This window comes from Macaca nemestrina, chromosome 4, assembly GCF_043159975.1.
Source record: "Macaca nemestrina isolate mMacNem1 chromosome 4, mMacNem.hap1, whole genome shotgun sequence".
NCBI classification, from domain to species: domain Eukaryota; kingdom Metazoa; phylum Chordata; class Mammalia; order Primates; family Cercopithecidae; genus Macaca; species Macaca nemestrina.
In genome coordinates this window covers 176,931,537-176,951,267 of record NC_092128.1, presented here as the reverse complement: position 1 = coordinate 176,951,267, position 19,731 = coordinate 176,931,537, and the positions used below count along the sequence as shown (strand labels likewise).

Genomic DNA, 19,731 nt, shown 5'->3' with positions numbered 1-19,731 from the left:
GCATTTCATGTATCTCTCCCGACTCAAAAGTAATTCTCCCCTCCTCTCCTTGACCTCTTGCTTCCTTGCTCCTGGAATTTGTCCTCCCTCCCCATCTGCATCCCACCCCAAGCTCACTTCCATCCCATCTCATGCCCCTCCTCTAGGTCCAGAGGACTCTTCTATTCTGAGGATTTTCAGCCCAGCCAGATGGCCCTCCCTCCTGCCAGCATGCAGGACAGCCTGCGGGGCCATGCATTACCCAGGTACGCCTTCTCGCGCTTCTTTTTCTCAGTCTCTATGTAGAGTTCAGAAGCAGCTTTGATTTTCTGCACCCAGGCAGTCCTTGGACGGAAAAAGACAGAAAGTTGCCAAACAGAAACTCAGGAAAAAGGCTTCAGGTCTGTTCAAACACTGTTGCCAGGACTCCGTTTTCTTTGTTCACTTGATTTTCACAACAAAGGCTCGGGAAAGAGAATCTGACTTTATGTCACATGATGCTAATACTTATTCCTGCCATCGATAAGAAAGGCATGAGGGCCATTTCCATGGATGTCCTCAAGACCTGCGTTCATGTCCCCGGGGAAGAAAATCTGTGATAGATGCTGTCTTGGAGGCAACATGGGGACACAACTCCTCTTCCTTCCTTACCGAAGAGCAGCACATATTTTCCTAATCCAACAAAGCCAGAAGGATCTTGCTTACGAAGTCACGCAAAGAAAGAACAAAAACCACTTCCCAGATTGGGAACCACTTCACAAGAAAGAGCAAAATGCCCTGGGGGAAGGCATTTGTGGCTGCGGTTTTCGCCTTCATTTTTTCTGAGAACCATATGCACGAAAGCTTTAGCCAATTTTCTTGCTCGGTGCAAACGCTCTTTGGAATGATGCTGGCCTTGTGTCAAGTTCACCCTTCAGAAAATGATCTATTTCACTTGGCTCCAGGGCAGTGTCTTGAAGACAGATTGAAGCAAAATACCCACAGCCCTAGGTCCCAGAATGCCTATTTAAGTGAGCCAAGGTGAGGAGGGGTTTGGGTTTGGGTGGTCCTATTAACCCCCAAATTGCTTTCCTATTGGTTTCTGCCACCTGGGAAGCCAGGGGAAACTTGAGATGCTCCGTTTACCTCAAAGAACGCTAAACATTTCTGAAAAAAAAAACAAAAAAAACCTGCCAGGTGCAGTGGCTCATGCCTGTAATCCCAGCATTCTGGCATTCTGGGAGGCCAAGGCGAGTGGATCCCTTGAGCCCAGGAGTTTAAGACCAGCCTGGGCAACATGGCGAGACCCCATCTCTACAAAAAAAGTAATAAAAGACTAGCCAGGCTTGGTAGCACATGCCCGTAGTCCTAGCTACCTGGGAGGCTAGGGTGGGAGGATTACTTGAGCCCAGGAGGTCAAGGCTGCAGTGAGCTGTGACCGCACCACTGCACTCCAGCCTGAGTGACAGAGTGAGACTCTGTCTTAAAAAACAAACAAACAAACAAACAAAAAAAAACTCAAGCAAAATTAGTTTCAATCCATGTTATTTTGGAAAGTGCATGCCATGTGTCAGATTTTTGAGAGGCTGTAGAAAAAAGTAATAGCCCCAACCCAACCCCAGCCAGGGGTGATAGCATTGCCACTTGGGAAACATTGGCACCTGCTGATTAATCACACGTCCCTTTTGTGTGCTAGAGCCGTGGAGCCCTTGGGGCCCATGCTGGGGAGGTGGCAGGTCTTACCGTTCATTTATGCTTTCTGCTCGGAGGGTGTAGACGCGGTCAATGTGGGAGATGTGGAAGATGGGCTCGTCTCCAGAAGGGTCGGTGGGTAATTTTACTAGAACCTCATTTAGGAAAATAGGCTGCAAAGTAACGTGAAGGCATTACAAAGCGAGGCTGGGGGTCTGCGTGCTTTGGTAAACCGTGAGTGTGTGAGCACGCTTATGAGACTGCAAGTCAGCCGTGTGTGCACGCCCATGTGTGTGTTTCAGTAACCTCGACTGAGCATGTGTGTGTGTTTCTGGGTGTGTTCCAGTAAACCAGACTGAAGGCGTGTGTGTTTTCCGGTAAAGAATCCCAGAATAATAATTTTGTGTTAGTACCAACTTTCATAGATTACAAATTATAGATATGGGTCTCCCCCACCCCCAATTTTGCAGGTATGTTTTAACTCCTTCAGAATGAGATCTGGCTGGTGTCGCTTTTCCTGGTGTATCCTAAACAGCAGTCTTCATCCACTTTACATCAAGCAATTCCCTCCAAAGATTTTCACATGAAGTTTCTAGTAACTATATAAATACATAGCTCTTTTTTCCCCCAAAATAAAGCTAACTGCTGCTTCAGAGAAAATTCTGTAAAAACGCCCCCATGGAGACAAATTTAGAAAAACAATGTCCCGTGACACGAAGACACACAAACACAGCCATGCACGTATGAACAGACCATATAAACAGCTGAGGGAAATTCTCCACTCATCAACTGTTTAGAGAGGCTGTGCTAGAAAGGGGAGGCCTCGGATGTTTCAAGCTACCTGGAGAAGTCTGGCCGGGGACTTAGGACTGTTTGGAGGCGACGGTGGGCCCTGGGTGCTGTTTTGCGCCTCTTCTCCCAGGCTTTTTCACACCTGCCTCATCCGTACCCTAGACTTCGCTCCTACAGGCTAAGGCATGCCTTTGTCACATCCCAGGGACCACAGGAGCCATTTGGCAGCCAATATATGTTCCACCGATGGCACCGAGTGTCACTGAAACTGCGGTGGGATACGGATCATCCTCCACTCCGGACACCCTAAATCGCAGTTCAACTCCCAGCCTTCTACTCCACGCCACCGCCCCAGACCCCGCTAAAACTCTAGCTCCTTTTTGGAAACTTCTTCCTCCCCAAACACATCAACCCTGACAATGCAATTGGGAATCCAACTTACAGTTTTGTACATTTTATACTGCAGGTTTGATTTGGGGCTGAAGACTTTGTCGGTGCCAGAAGATCCCAAGGGCTTCGTGATCTGAGTCAGCAGGAGGAAGTCGTTGAAAAGGAAACCATACAGTTCCTTGTTGCTCTTGGCCTTGTAGAGCTTCCCGCTGTGCAGAAATTTGCGCGGCCCCAAGCAGTTGGTCACTGAATTGAACACAAGTTGCTGAGAAAGGAAAACAAAACCCAAAGTGTAACATTTTTTGTTTCTCCGCATCTGAAAGCATGGGCTCCATCAGAATCAGAGGCCAGGCCCCAGTGCACTCGGATCTCAGGCAAAAGTCAAGGATGGCTTTGAAGACTTTGGAGCCAAGAGATCAAAGTCAGACAAAGGCACAGTTCAGGGAATTCCAAGTATCAAGAAGAGTCTCAATGGTAATTTCCTTTTTTTTTTTTTTTTTTTTTTGAGACGGAGTCTCGCTCTGTCGCCCAGGCTGGAGTGCAGTGGCCAGATCTCGGCTCACTGCAAGCTCCACCTGCCGGGTTTACGCCATTCTCCTGCCTCAGCCTCCCGAGTAGCTGGGACTACAGGCGCCCACCACCTTGCCCGGCTAGTTTTTTTGTATTTTTTTTAGTAGAGACGGGGTTTCACCGTGTTAGCCAGGATGGTCTCGATCTCCTGACCTCGTGATCTGCCCGTCTCGGCCTCCCAAAGTGCTGGGATTAGAGGCTTGAGCCACCGCGCCCGGCCTCTCAATGGTAATTTCTAAGGCTTTTCCTCTAAGGGGATGCTAGTGTCTTATGGTGCAATTGGTGTGTTTTTTTCTTTTTTTTTTTTTTTGAGACAGGGTCTCACTATGTTGCCCAGGTTGGAGTGCAGTGGTGTGATCATAGTTCAGGCAGCCTTGACCTCCCAGGCTCAAGCAATTCTCCCATCTCAGCCCCCCAACCCATGCCTGGCTAATTTTTGAAAAAAACTTTTGTAGAGATGAGGGGTCTCACTACCTTGCCCAGGCTGGTCTTAAACTCCTGGCATCAAGTGATCCTTCCACCTCAGGCTCCCAAAATACTGGGATTACAGGTGTGAGCCACTGGGCCTGACTGCTTCTCTTTTTAATTTACTGGGAAAACGGGGCAGCAGAAAGAAAAGTGCCCACCTGGCTCCCACCTTGGAGATTCCCTGCTCTGTGCAGGGTCTGTGCATGAAACAGCTCCAGGGAGAAGACCCCACACAGGTTCAGACAGTCCTTTGTGCTTCTGGAAAGCAGCAGCCCCTGTCTCTCTCCAATTCCACGGACAAATGCTGCCTTTCAAGGCACAACTGCAGTCTGGGCCCCTGGCATGTGTGTGACTGTACAAATCAGTGGTGTTAATTTTTTTTTGAGATGGAGTCTCGCTCTGTTGCCCAGGCTGGAGTGCAGTGGCGCGATCTCTGCTCACTGCAAGCTCCGCCTCCCAGGTTCACGTCATTCTCCTGCCTCAGCCTCCTGAGTAGCTGGGACTACAGGCGCCCGCCACCTCGCCCGGCTAATTTTTTGTATTTTTAGTAGAGACAGGGTTTCACCATGTTAGCCAGGATGGTCTCGATCTCCTGACCTCGTGATCTGCCCACCTTGACCTCCCAAAGTGCTGGGATTACAAGCGTGAGCCACTGCGCCCGGCTGTAAATCAGTGGTGTTGAGCGACCTCTCAATGCCAAACAGAATGGACACTGTACTGTGCACATGAAACCTCACCCGACTCACCTGCTTAGCAAACAGGAAGGGAACAGCTCCCTCCCTCCACTTACTGACCCGTAGAGACACTGTGGGTGCTGAAATGTGGCTCTAACACCTCTTGGGGGTCTATCACCTCACTCCAGTAGGTTCTGAAGGGGCAGAGGGTACTGAGGTAGAGATGACCCCACAGAGGCCCCCTTTTTGACAGCAGGAGGAGAGGCCAAGGATAGCAAGGCCGTGGCTGCGTGCCAGGAGTAAGACGACCCAGTCAGAGGCCAGCCCCTCACGCTCCCCATCTGCCCACACAACTGGCCTGGGGGACGCTCCAGGGCTGTCTCCTGAGCTACGAGCCCTATGGACCTCTCTGAATAGGGTATATGTGAGGGAGTGACAGGTTCGTAACACGTGTCCCCAAGAGAAGCTGGTGGCCACCTGTCCATCTGCAATACGGGAGAAACAGTGGCGCCTCTGTGAGTGGAGAGCTAAAGGCAGCTGGAAACGGGCCACTGCACTCTGCTCTCAGCCACCAGGAGGAAAGATGACCTCTGACCTCCCGCGGAGGCTCTGAGAGCCCAAGAAAGACCGAAGGTGTGGCCACAACAGGAGCCTTCAAAGAACACTCTTCGCCTCTGCACTCCGGGCAGGGGCCTGGAGACCAACCAGCCCTTCCTGCTTGCCAAGACAGTGTTCAAGCCACTTGGGCACAAAGCATCCAGAGAAGGCAAGTGTCATTGGATCCAGTGACATAAAGGTGCTCTCGTTCATTCATACTCAAAGCCTCTACCTGGCCAGGATAACACTGAATATGCATGAACTGGGAGGAGTATTTGCACTTCTCTATCTTCAGACAGGAATGCCAAAGACAGCATCTGTTTGAAAGTTAATCACTGCTGTGTGTCCAGACCTGGGCCACGCATGGTCCACACCGCGATCTTAGGTCAGGAGACAGAAGTCAACACGTCCTCTTCCCATCACCATGAACGTCATCAAGAGAACAACGACGCTGTGCATGATAGCCAGGAAGACTGACCAAGAAGGACAGCCATCTGATGGCAAACGGGGGATTTAAGCCCAAAAAATCAAAGGACAAGAACTAGGCTGGGTGCAGTGGCTCAGGCCTGTAATCCCAACACTTTGGGAGGCCAAGGCAGGCGGATCACTTGAGGTCAGGAGTTGGAGACCAGCCTGGCCAACACGGCGAAACCCTGTCTCTACTAAAAATACAAAAAGTAGCCGGGTGTAGTTCTGGGCCCCTATAGTTTCAGCTACTCGGGAAGCTGAGGCAGGAGAATCTCTTGAACTCAGGAGGTGGAGGTTGCAGTGAGCCGAGATCGCACCACTGCACTCCAGCCTGGGTGACAGAGTGAGACTCCGTCTCAAAAAAAAAAGGATAACAACTGATTTTACTTTAACATCTTCAGATCCCAGCCTTACTGTGTCCCTCTGATGGCAGCTGTCAGAATCAGGGAAGGGCCCTTTCTAAGGTGCACATGGTTGTGTCGGCATTTCTGCCTGGCAGTGCAGGGGCGGCTTGGGTCCCTTGTCTTCAGGATCAAGTTAACGTTCCTTTGCATGATACACAGGCCTTCCTCGGCTGGGCCTCAGCCTGCCCTGCAGCCCCATGGCCCATCATTCCTCTACAGTCCTCACCAATGCCCTGCTCAGAATCTCAGAATGGTCCTCCACTCCTAATGCTCTGCCCCGATCTTTTTTTTTTTTTTTTTTTTTTGAGACAGGGTCTTGATCTGTTGCCCAGGTTGGAGTGTAGTGGTGCAATCATGGCTCACTGCAGCCTCAAACTCCTGGGCTCAAGCAATCCTCCTGCCTCAGCCTCCCAAGCAGCTGAGACTACAGGTGCATGCCACCATACCTGGTTAATTTTCTAAACATTTTTTGTAGAGACAAGGTCTCACTATGTTGCCCAGGCTGGTCTTGAACTTCTGACCTCAAGGGATCCTCCCACCTTGGCCTCTCACAGTGCTGGGATTACAGGCCTGAGCTATGGTGCTTGGCCTGCCTCCAATGCTTCATCCTGCCATACCCAGTCAAGTATCACCTCCAAGGCCCCTGAGAGTCCCCCGTACAACTGTCCCTTGCTCCCATCACGTGTCCCCACAGCACTTGGCACCTAGCTCTGCCTCCTTACCCCTCACATCTTGTTGTAAATGATGGTTTAACCCCCAGCTTCCTACTGGACCGTAAGCTCCTTGAGAGTGGGGGCCACATCTTATTTGTTTTTATGTCCCAGGGTTTAGTACTGAGCCGTGGCACATGGGCGGATACTCACTAAGTGCTTATTGAATGAATGGATGATGAGCGAATAAATGACCCACCCACCGATTGCAGAGCAACACAAAATCCCAAAATGGGAGCCCACAGCTGTCCCCTTGGCTGCCACGGGGCTTCTTCCACAACTTTGCTCATCCCACACCAACACTGAAGGTGGACAGGAAGTGGGGCCGTGGAGGAACCAGTCATAGTGACTCCCTCAGGTGGTGACTGCCTTTGTAGCTTATGAGAGGGAAGAAACCACAGGGGGAGTGGATGAGGGAGATGCATTCTCGCTGGGCATTTTGGGAAACCCTAGTGAATGGTATATGTGTGTGCATACATGCATGTATGTATGTGTGTACATGCACAAGTGCGGGTGTATACAGAAACAGAGAGAAAAAAATGGGGAAAAAAAAATGAATGAGACCAAAGGAAAGGTTAAGTGGAAAGAAGAAAATTAAAGACCAAATGAGAGGCTTCTGGCCAGGCATGGTGGCTCACGCCTGTAATCCTAGCACTTTGGGAGGTTGAGGCGGGCAGATCACTTGAGCTCAGGAGTTTGAGACCAGCCTGGGCAACATGGTGAGTCCTTGTCTGTACAAAAAAATAGAAACATTAGCTAGGCATGGTGGCCAATGCCTGTAGTCCCAGCTACTTGGAAAGCTGAGGTGGGAAAATCACTTGAGCCCAGGAGGTTGAGGCTGCAGTGAGCTGAGTTTGTGCCACGGCACTCCCGCCTGGGCAACAGAGTGAGACCCTGTCTAAACACACACGCACATGCACACACACACACACACACACACAGAGGCGGGGGGCTGGGGGGCTTCTGTTTCTGGAAGTATAGTGGACTAGATACTCGGAATGACTCACCCAACAAAAACTTTAAAAAAACAGAAAAATGCAAAAATCCACTTTTTAACTCCAAGAAAACTGGCACAGGAAAAAAAAAATAGAAACAAAGTAAGAAATTTGCAGAGGCTGAAAACAGAATGAAAATAGGAACCTGGAAGATCACTGACAGCCAGTGCCACTATAGCTTCGAGGGTCTCTCTTGAATCTGCTAACGTTGACCTTGCATTTTACTTACTACATAGGGTGCAGAAGCAGGTGCATCCAGAGCCAACGTGAGGGGTCTAATAGGAGATCTTCACAAAAAGATGAACCCAGAGGAGGAGTGACAGGTAAACTCAAGCTCAGAGGGGATGAGCAATAAAACATTTCTGTTTTTCACCTTGGTGTAGTGAAGGAAAACATGCCCTGAGAATGTGTGGTTTATCAAGTAGCTCTCACGCAAGTTTACATCCAAAATTCACACAAGGGGTGTGATGCTCAAACCCCTCTAAACGTAGTTTTGGATAATCATGATAACAGTCCTCCCAGAAGAAATACAACTTCAGACAATAAAGATGCCTGCAGGTAGGCCAGGTGCAGTGGCTCACGCCTGTAATCCCAGCACTTTGGGAGGCTGAGGCGGGTGGATCTTCTGAGGCCAGGAGTTCGAGACCAGCCTGGCCAACATGGCGAAACCCTGTCTCTCCTAAAAATATAAAACTTAGCCAGGCATGGTGGTGAGCACCTGTAATCCCAGCTACTTTTGAGGCTGAGGCAGGAGAATTGCTTGAACCCAGGAGGCAGAGGTTGCAGGGAGCTGAGATCATGTCACCGCACTCCACCCTGGGTGACAGAGTGAGATTCCATCTAAAAAAACAAAAAAACAAAAAAGATGCCCACAGGTAAAGTTCCAAGGAACATTTAGTTCACAGTCAAAAATCATAATACGAGAAACAAGGTAAGTTTAGCAACAGCTGGCAGAAACAACAGACAAAACAATAAGACCCATAACTTCAGGTTATGGGTTCTATATCTATATCTATATCTGTTTGTTGTTTTGAGACAAGGTCTGCTCTGTTGCCCAGGCTGGAGTATAGTAGCATGATCATAGCTCACTGCAGCCTTGAACTCCTGGACTCAAGCAATCCTCCCACTTCAAGTGTGAGCCACCATACCCAGCTAATTTATTTTTTATTTTTTTGTATAGACAGGGTCTCACTCTGCTTCCCAGGCTGATCTTGAATGCACACTAGCCTCCTGCCTCCACTTCCCAAAGCACTGGGATTACAGGCGTGAGTCACTGCACCTGGCCAGGAATATCTATGTTTAAAATGTGTTAAGAAATAAATAAGAAGGATTAACATTTGAGCAAAAAACGAGATACAAGAAAGAAACCAGCATAGCTGAGTGTGGTGGCATGTGCCTGTGGTCCCAGCTACTTGGGATGCTAAAGTGGGAGGATCACTTGAGCTCAGGAGATCCAGGTTGCATTGAGCTGTGATTGTGCCACTGCATTCCAGCAGCCTGGGTGACAGAGTTTGCTTGAACCCTGTCGAAAGAAGAGAAGAGAAGAGAAGAAGAAAGAAAGAGACAAGGAAGGAAGAAAGGAAGGAAGGAAGGAAGGAAGGAAGGAAGGAAGGAAGGAAGGAAGGAAGGAAGGAAGGAAGGAAGGAAGGAGGAAGGAAGAAAGAGAAAGAAAGAAAGAAAGAAAGAAAAAGAAAGAAAGAAAGAAAGAAAGAAAGAAAGAAAGAAAGAAAGAAAGAAAGAAAGAAAGAAAGAAGAAAGAAAGAAAGAAAGAAAGAAAGAAAGAAAGAGAAAGAAAGAAGAAAGAAAGAAAGAAAGAAAGAAAGAAAGAAAGAAAGAAAGAAAGAAAGAAAGAAAGAAAGAAAGGAAGGAAGGAAGGAAGGAAGGAAGGAAGGAAGGAAGGAAGGAAGGAAGGAAGGAAGGAAGGAAGGAAGGAAGGGAGGGAAAGAAATCAGCAGACAGGAGAAAAGAAATAGAACTTCTGGCAATGGGAAATGATATAATTTAAATTAAAAACTCAGTGGATGGCCAGGGAGCAGTGGCTCATGCCTGTAATCCCAGCACTTTGGCAGGCCGAGGTGGGCAGATCACCTGAGGCCAGGAGTTCAAGATCAGCCTGGCCAACATGGTGAAACACCATCTCTACTAAAAATACAAAAATTACCTGGGTGTAGTGGCATGTGCCTGTAATCCCAGCTATTCGAGAGGCTGAGGCAAGAGAATCGCTGGAACCTGGGAGGCAGAGTTTGCAGCGAGCTGAGATGGTGCCACTGCACTCCAGCCTGGGCGACAGAGCGAGACTTCCGTCTCAAATAAATAAACAAATACTCAGTGGGTGGATGAAACAGCAGATGAGAAGCAGCTGGATGGAAATGAGGATGCTCTCGGCAGGGGAGGAGAATGGTTCATGCTTTTCTTTGTCCTCCTCCGGGCTGGCAGCCGAGGCTCTGCCGGGGGAGACCGGGGCCCAGCTCAAGGGTGGCTACCTCAGACAGGCCTTCACACTGCACATGGGCCTGGATCCACTCCAGCCGGTCGGAGTTCTCCTTCTCCCGCACCCCTTCGTTCACCTGGGAACAGAGCTCCTCTGCCTTCTCCAGAGCGTGCTTCAAGTGGCTGTGGTCCGGGTGATTTTCAGGGGTGTTTTCCAGGATCTACACAGGAGAATAAAAACAACCACCTCCTTTTAGGCAATGTGGGTGGGCCTGTGATCCAGGGTCCTGCAGGACCAGGCCCAGCGGGGCAGGGCACCATCCTTTCGTGAATAGCGCCCACTTAAGCCACCGCAGCTCTGAGCACCCACATGGCAATCACATAGCAGATGACAGCCACTCCTTGTTGGCTCCAGTGGGTGGCCTTGCGGGGGCCTCGCTTCTTCATGGGCCCAGTGGGGGCTAAGCCCCGACCAGGAAGCAGTGAACGGGCCCATCCTTGAGGTCTCAGTCGAGCCCCACACCCTGAATGTCCAGAGCAAGCTGTATGATCTGTCCTGCAAAATGCTAACATCACAGGGTGGACCCTGAGCCATACACGCAGACTCACAGGATCACAGCATATACATATAACCATGGGGCCCTTCGAGTTTCTCTTTGAAAATATTCTCCCTTGGCCGGGTGCAGTGGCTCATGCCTGTAATCCCAGCACTTTGGGAGGCCGAGGTGGGCAGATTACGAGGTCAAGAGATCGAGACCATCCTGACCAATATGGTGAAACCCCGTCTCTACTAAAAATACAAAAATTAGCTGGGCATGGTGGTGCACGCCTGTCCCAGCTACTTGGGAGGCTGAGGCAGAAGAATCGCTTGAACCCAGGAGGCAGAGGTTGCAGTGAGCCAAGATCACACCACTGCACTCCAGCCGGGAGACAAAGCGAGGCTCCATCTAAAAAAGAAAGAAAGAAAGAAAGAGAGAGAGAGAAGGAAGGACGGACGGACGGACGGAAGGAAGGAAGGAAGGAAGGAAGGAAGGAAGGAAGGAAGGAAGGAGGGAAGGAGGGAGGGAGGGAGGGAGGGAGGGAGGGAAGGAAAGGAAGGAAGGAAGGAAGGAAGGAAGGAAGGAAGGAAGGAAGGAAGGAAGGAAGGAAGGAAGGAAGGAAGGAAGGAAGGAAAGAAGGAAGGGAGGGAGGGAGGGAGGGAGGGAGGGAGGGAAGGAAGGAAGGAAAGAAGGAAGGAAGGAAGGAAGGAAGGAAGGAAGGAAGGAAGGAAGGAAGGAAGGAAGGAAGGAAGGGAGAGAGAAAGAAAATATTCACCCTGTATTCACCCTGTTTCGCAGAGGAATAAACTAGTCCCTGAGACCAGGAGCAGAGCCCAGCCATCCCAGCCCCAGTTCCGTGCTGTTTTCCCACCTGTCCACTCGGGGAACTTACAATGCAATTCTGGCATTTGATGTGCAGAGTGTTCCATTAACCCACTGATCTAAGAGCCAAAGGTGCCCTTGGAGGGCAGGGCAGGGACAGCGCGGTCTATGCTTAGCTTGCAGCCTGGGGCATAAGAGGAGCGGTGGCTGCAGCAAGGGTGAGGGCACCTGCACAGAGAATGGCTCCTTCCTGGGTCCACGCACTTCTGGAGCCACATGCAGATGGGTGCATCAGAGAAGTGTGTGCTTTTTTAGGCAGACCATTAGAGGTGGTGGCTAAGAGTGCCAGCTCTGGAGCTGGACCTCCTGAATTTAAATCCCTGCCCCACCACAGACCAGCAATGATTTGGGTTGGTCATATACATGTTCTTTTTTTTTTTTTTTTTTTTTTTGAGACACAGTTTTGCTCTTGTTGCCCAGGCTGGAGTGTGGTGGCACAATCTCGGTTCACTGCAACCTCTGCGTCCTGGGTTCAAGCAATTCTTCTGCCTCAGTCTCCCAAGTAGCTGGGACTACAGCCACCACGCCTGGCTAATTTTTGTATTTTTAGTAGAGATGGCGTTTCACCATGTTGGCCAGGCTGGTCTTGAACTCCTGACCTCAGGTGATCCACCTGCCTTGGCCTCCCAAAGTGCTGGGATTACAGGTGTGAGCCACTGCACCTGTAAATGTTCTTTTTGTCTCGCTCTGTCACCCATGCTGGAGTACAGTGGCACCATCTCGGCTCACTGCGACCTCTGCCTCCCAGGTTCAAGCAATCCTTCTGCCATAGTTTCCTGAGTAGCTGGGACGACAGGTGTGCACCACCACACCCAGTTAATTTTTGTATTTTTAGTAGAGACAGGGGTCTCGCCATGTTGGCCAGTCTGATCTCGAACTTCTGGCCTCAAGTGATCTGCCCACCTTAGCCTCCCAAAGTGCTGGGATTACATGCGTGAGCCACCACGCCTGGCCCACGTAAATGTTCTGAGTCTCAGGTTCCTCACATGAGAAATGGGGAGGTTAATAGCCTCCTTTGTATGGTGTGTGGAGAACTAAATGATACACGTGGACCTCTTGGCAAAGCACCTGGCCCTTAGAAAGTGCTCAATAAACGAGGGTGATTACCATCAGATCTTCAAAGGACATCGAGGCCCCTAAAAACAGTTATCACCCTGGGCTGGAGAATGAAGAAAGACCCTAAGCCACATTTAAAGTGTACCAGGAGAATGCTGAGGGCATATTTGCCCAGGCCTTGTCCACATACAAATGACGTAAATAGCCCTGATTCTGAATAATATCTCATCCCAAAGGCATACCGTGGTTTAAAGTCCTAAGTAGATGCTCAAATGGAGAAAACACACTGTTTTCTATGTCCTGTGTGTCCACAAATCAATTCCAAGCAACAACCACAACCTCTGGGCCAAATCCTGACTGTACATTAGAATCCTTTTGGAAAATCTGAGGCCTCATCCGTGACTAAATCGAAATCCCTGGGGGTGAAACTCAGGCTTCGGGGTTTTCTAGAGGTTTCCAGATGTTCTAAAATGCAGCCAAGTCTGAGAACCACTACTACAGGCTAGGAACCCACCCAGCTGGCTTGAGTAAATTCATTTGTTTTGTTTAGTTTCAAAATTCAAACAGGTTTATCAATTTTTCTAATTATAAAATTAATATTGTACAATGTACAAAATTTAGAAAATTCAAAAAGTTATAAAGAACCTAAAAATCACCAATAATCTCCCCATTATTTCAAGAATAAAAATTGCTTTGGGAGGCCAAGGCAGGATGATCACTTGAAGTCAGGAGTTTGAGACCAGACTGGCCAACATGGTGAAACCCCGTCTCTACTAAAAACACAAAACTTAGCCGGGCATGACTGTACATGCCTGTAGTTTCAGCTACTCAGGAGGGTGAGGCAGGAGAATTGCTTGAACCCAAGAGGGGGACACTGCAATGAGTTGAGATCGTGCCACTGCACTCCAGACCGGGTGACAGAGTGAGACTCTGTCTCAAAAATAAATAAATAAAAATAAAAATAAAAATTGCATCATACTACCATTTTACAAAAACTACCATTTTACACTGTACTGTTTTGTACATTGCTTTATAGTACAATGTCCATTGTACTATAGTTCCATGTCCATTTCATATATATTATCATTTTTGAGGGTTTATAATATATTATTATTGGGGCCGATCCCAATAATGATAGAGCACGTTATGGAGCACAATGCATCTAAGTAGCTACCTTCCCATGAAACTTCATGTTGCTTCCAACTTTTCAGTATTTCTTAAATTACTTCCTTAGAATAAATTCCTAGAGGTGGAATTGCTGAGCCAAAGAGAAATTATAGTTTGATCTACACATCGCCTTCCAAAAAAGGCTGTATCAATTTAACTTCCACCCAGATCTCTGCCAACACTGAGGACCTACAATCTTTTCAATATACGCCCATCTGGCAAGCCCAAATCAAAGTATGTTCTTGTTTTGTTATGTATTTTCTTTTATTGCCTGTGAGTCTGAACTTTTTGTACATTCAGTACATAAGTGTTCTCAATGATAAAACTAACATTTATATACTGCCTAGTATAACCCACTTTGCACACATTAACTCAGTTAATTCTCACATCACTATGCAGTAGGTACTATCAGTGTCCCTATTTTACAGACAAGAAACTGAGGCCCAAACTGAGGCCCAACTTGCCCAAGAGCACACAGCGGTAAGTACCCAGATTCAAACCCCAGCCAGCCTAGCTCCAGGCTATATGCTCTTCACTGATATTCTATACTGCCTACTGCCTCTCAGCAACTCCCAGTTCTATATTCTACCTTTTTTTTTTTTTTTTTTTGAGATGGAGTCTCGCTCTGTCACCAGGCTGGAGTGCAGTGGCGCGATCTCGGCTCACAGCAACTTTCACCTTGCGGGTTTAAGCAATTCTCCTGCCTCAGCCTCCCGAGTAGCTGGGACTACAGGTGTGCACCACCATACCCAGCTAATTTTTGTATTTTTAGTAGACGTGGGGTTTCACCATGTTGGCCAGGATGGTCTTGATCTCTTGACCTTGTGATCTGCCCGCCTTGTGATCTGCCCAAAGTGCTGGGATTACAGGCATGAGCCACCATGTCCAGCCTTTTTTTTTTTTTTTTTTTTCTTTTTTGAGACAGAGTTTCACTCCGTCACCCAGGCTGGAGCGCAGTGACTCCATCATAGTTCACTGCAGCCTGACCTTCCAGACTCAAATGATTCTCCCACCTCAGCCTCCTGACACACGCCACCATGCCTGGCTAATTTTTTTATTTTTATTTTTGTATAGATAGGGTTTTACCATGTTGCCCAGACTGGTCTTCAACTCCTGGGCTCAAGCAATCCTTCTGCCTCAGCCTCCCAAAGTGCTGAGATTACAGACATGAGCCATCGTGCCTGGCCTTTCCCTATTTTTCTATTAGAGTATTTGTGGTTGTTTTAAGGGTACTTGATATAGCTATAGATATTTATATTTTAGTAGCTATGTATGTACAGCTAAAAATATGTTTAACCAGTTTATGTCTGTCATTTGTCTTTTCATTTTCTCTCTTTTTTTTTTCTATCACCCAGGTTGGAGTGTAGTGGCGTGATCACAACTCACTGCAGCCCCAAACTCCTGGGCTCAAGGATCTTCCTGCCTCAGCCTCTGGAGTAGCTAGGACTACACATACACGTCACCGTGCCTGGCTGAGTTTTTAAAAATTTTTGTAGAGATGGGGGGGTCTCACTATGTTTCCCAGGCTGGTCGTGAACTCCTGTCCTCAAGCGATCCTCCCACACCTTGGTCTCCCAAAGTGCTGGGATTATAGGCATGTGCCACCATACCCAGCCTGTCATTTGTCTTTAAACTTTGCTCATTATATTTTGTGGTGAGAACTTTTTAAGAAAAAATTTTATGTAAATAACTCATTAGCACATTCTTGGTATGCAAGATTCAACCATTACAGAAATATGTACATTAAATGTAAAAATTTCCTTCACTCTCCTACCCCAGAGGTAACCACTGCCAAGAGACTGAAGGGCACTCCTTTAGATGCCCTTTATATATTTAATAGTTGCATATAAAGTTTTCCCCTCTTTTGGAAAAATGCATCATACTGTAGGATTGCTTAGTGAGTTTAGTGTTGCTTTTTCACATAACAGCATTTTCTCAGTGTCTTTCCACGCTAATACATAGAGTAGAAGTTGCCTTGTATCTTTTAAAATATTTTCATAGTACAGATCTACCATAATTATTTAACCATTCCTATTAATGAACATATAGGTTGTTCCCTGGAATAAAATTTGGGTTTTTGCTTTTTGTTTTTTGTTTTTTTATTTTTTGAGACAGAGTCCCACTCTGTCACCCAGGCTGGAGTGCTGTGGTGCAATCTTGGTTCACTGCAACCTCTGCCTCCCAGGTTCAAGATATTCTCCTGCCTCAGCCTCCTGAGCAGCTCAGATTACAGGTATGCATCATGTAAGGAACATGGCTGTGCTGCAGCCAGGCAGGCATAGGCAGATGTAAACATCCTGCATGACTCAGCAGGATTAGAGCGCAGGTGCACAATTCCATGCATTATATAATCACAGCTATGTAGCCATAACATGGGAGGCTCATCACCTGGCTCTAAGCCACTATTGTGTGGGATGTATATAAGGGCAACACTGACAGTATGAAAGAGCTGCTGAATAAAGCCATGTCCCATCTACCTGCTGCCTCTCAAGTGTTCTTTCAGCTCCCTGACCCACATCCACCCACTCCCCTCAGACCTCAGCTGGGACTCAAACCTGACATGCCATCACTCCAAGCTAATTTTTTCTGTGTTTTTAGTAGAGACAGGGTCTCAGCCTGTTGGCCAGACTAGTCTTGAACTCCTGACCTCAAGTGATCCACCCATCTCGGTCTCCCAAAATGCTGGGATTACAGGCGTTAGCCACCATGCCCAGGTGAAAGTTTGGGTATTTTTTAGGTTGCTATGATCTAAATCCTTTAAGTTTCTTTGAGACCATGCTAAGAATTTCTCCACATCAGTATCACAAAATTATTTAGCCTTAGTACTTTAGTGTATTTCATACGTATCTCATAGCTCATAGCTGACCACGGTTTTCAGTTCTCTTCTTAGTTCAGCTGGTTTTCAGTTCATTCTTCTGGGTGCTCTAGAAGATTTTCAATTGTGTTTCTGCAAATAATGAGTTTGGTTTTTTCCCTTTTTAATATTTGTGCTGTTCAGTCCTTTTCTTGTTTTAGTTTTTCTCCCATTGGCTAGATCTAGAACACCTATTTTAAAAACTTGTTTTCAACTTCAGTTTGCAATTAAACACTGGGAGAAAAAAGAGAAGTACTGAGCTAATTAAATAGTAACTGTGGCATTGGAAGAGAGAAAACAGTAGGTTGAAAGCTTATTTCAAAGCTAATTATTTAACTCAGCCAAAGATCTACAGTGTATTTTGTGGAGTTGAGCTGGGGCTGGACTGAGGAGATGGCTTATGTGGGAGGGAGATTTGTCACATGTAAGAAGACTGAGCAAATAAGGAAACATATTGAGGATAATGAGAGCCAGGCTCTTCACAGAGTAGGGAGTTACAAATGCATAAGGGGAAAGGCTGGAATAAATTCTGCAGTATTGGATTAGAATAGGAGGTATTGGTGTGAATTCATGAGTTCTAATATACATGGATAGATGGATCTAGAAATAAATATAAATATATGTGCATATACATTGCATATGTAAATATGTGTGCATGAAAAGACATTCATATATTTCCCAGCTCTGCCACTGAGAGGAACACAAAGCAAAATCACCCCAGTAGCAATGAGCACACCAGTGCCCACATCTGAATGTCTAAATACCATTTTCCATGAAAAGGAACCAGATCTAAAACCTCTTTCCAGGAGCTATACTCTGTGTGGTTTTACAAACATAGGCTCAGAGGACATCTAAATCCGTTTTACAGGTGGGGACACTGAAATCCTAATTTTGTTCTTTTTTTTTCTTTTGGTATTGGCTTTCTTAAAGTGACAGGAGAATAACAATCATCTAATATCAACACACAGTGTCTGATATGGTTTGGTTGTGTCTCCACCCAAATCTCATCTTGAATCATAGTTCCCATAATTCCCACATATTGTGGGAGAGACCAGGTGGAGATAATTGAATCGCTGGGGTGGCTTCCCCCATCCTGTTCTCATGATAATGAGTGAGTCCTCACAAGATCTGATGGTTTTATAAGGGGTTTCCCCTTCGCTGGGCTCCCATTCTTCTCCTTCCTGCCATCACATGAAGAAGGATGTGTTTGCTTCCCCTTCCACCATGATTGTAAGTTTCCTGAGGCCTCCCCAGCCATGTGGAACTGAGTCAATTAAACCTCTTTCCTTATTAATTACCCAGTCTTGGGCAGTCCTTTATAGCAGTGTGAGAATGGACTAATACAGTGTCTCACAATGGCCTTCTGAAGACAGATCGTAGCTTTGTGTTTCTTTCTCTTTTCTGCTAAGAAAATCAAGGCCTAGAGGCACTGGGCCTGTCTTTAAGAAAGAATCAAGGGAGAAAGGCACAGACCACAGACTGTTTCTGTGATTCCATGTTATTTTCTTCTAGAGAAAAAAATTAAAAAAAAAAAAAAAAAAAAAAGAATCAAGGACTAAGCTCTCATTTTCTGATTTACAAGGTAGAAGCCACTTGGTCACACATCTGAAGGCTGTGCAGTATTAGCTCTCATTTTTTTAAAAATAGAAATAGGGTCTCATTAGGCTGCCCAGGCTGGGCTTGAACTCCTGGGCTCAAGCGATCTGCCCATGTCGGCCTCCCAAAGTGCTGGGATTACAGGTGTGGGCCACCGTGCCTGGCCAGCTCTTTGCATGATAAACCAGCTTTTCTTTCTGAGTTACCAAGCAGACCTCTCTGACACCTTATTGTCTTGTGCTTTCTACACAATAGCTACCAGGTGTGTTCGCTGGGAAACTTGTCCATGACCCCAGCCCCCTCCAGTGCAGAGAAAGCATTCCCCTGCTTGAAAAGGCAAGACAGGTACTTACATTTTTAATGATCAGTGGGTATCTTGTTACCCGTTGCATAGGCTTCAGTATAAAACTAGAGAGTGGCATCCCTTTACACCGAGGATCCATTGCCAATCTCTGAAATAAGAGATGTTTTTAAACGTACTTAAGAAACTTGCAAAATCCAAAGTTAGTGACATCAATACTAATGACAGCGAGGACTCTCCACCCATTATCTCATTCATCTGGATGTCAACTGAGAGACCTGGGGTTGGAAGGGCCTGACTAGTTACCCTGTCCAGGATGACACACTTTCCAGATGGAGAATGGAGACCCACAGACGTGACTCAGCCAGCAGGGTTAAGCCCTGCACTCCAGATTCAGCATACCTTCCATGGCATGCATAGTTCCTTATGCACAGAGATGAGATTCCGGCTTTACAGAGAATATTTTGTCTGGATGTCTGCAAAAACTTTATAACATTCCCAGGAACAAGAGTCACAAGACTATACGGTTAGAGCTGCTGGAAGGGCTAAATCTCATTGTCTAGTTTTGGGTGGAGCCTGCACGTGCCTCTGGGAGCTCCAGGCAGGGCTGAGAGAGAGGAGCTGAGACACCAGATGTCAAGACTCCAGTTTCAGGGTCTGGCCCCTTAGCTGTCAATGACTGTGGTCCAGTTAAATGCCTTAGAAACAGGCAGCTGCGTTGACTGGAGTCTGGAGTCCTGATAACTGTCAGCACTGGGACCTGCTCCAGCTGTGGACACCATCACTCCAGGAACACCTCGCAGCTGGCAACGACATGCCACACTCCCGCTGAGATGAGGTGGGGAGGGACAATGAGACCCCTGCCCTGGACTGGTGTCAGCACTTCCCTGAAGTTCAAGTGCATCCAACAATGAACTCATCTTGCTCGGGCCCAGGAAGAGCCCAGCCCTTGGCTGAAACCCCAGGTGGTCCATGGCGCCCAGCAGCTCAGCGTCTGCTCTCTTGTCTCCATCCACCCAAGGCCTTCTTCTGAGCAATCTTCCTCCCCTTGGAATGACCTCAGAGTGCCCCCTGCCTTGGCTGGCAAGTCTAGGCTGAGAAACACCACGGGAGGCAGAAACAAGCAGCTCACACGAGGCTCTGACCAAGAAGAGGCCACGCTTATGCCTCACCACAGTAAGTCCACAA

General features: G+C 47.4%; 1 protein-coding gene across 6 annotated transcripts in view; it reads right to left on the bottom strand.

Annotated features, from left to right (window-relative positions):
- Nucleotides 1-19,731, bottom strand: part of LOC105472692 (intersectin 1) — a 252,536-nt gene that overhangs the window by 7,648 nt on the left and 225,157 nt on the right. For 5 of the 6 annotated variants that reach the window (XM_071095646.1, XM_071095648.1, XM_071095647.1 and 2 more), the window contains 5 exons: nt 18,596-18,694; nt 10,202-10,369; nt 2,885-3,097; nt 1,702-1,823; nt 242-324 (listed from right to left, as the gene is read on the bottom strand). In XM_071095646.1, the coding sequence (XP_070951747.1) occupies nt 242-324; nt 1,702-1,823; nt 2,885-3,097; nt 10,202-10,369; nt 18,596-18,694 (685 nt within the window). Of the gene's footprint in view, nt 1-241; nt 325-1,701; nt 1,824-2,884; nt 3,098-10,201; nt 10,370-16,712; nt 16,740-18,595; nt 18,695-19,731 lie in introns of those variants that run through there. The other variant, XM_071095651.1, reaches the window with a different exon arrangement.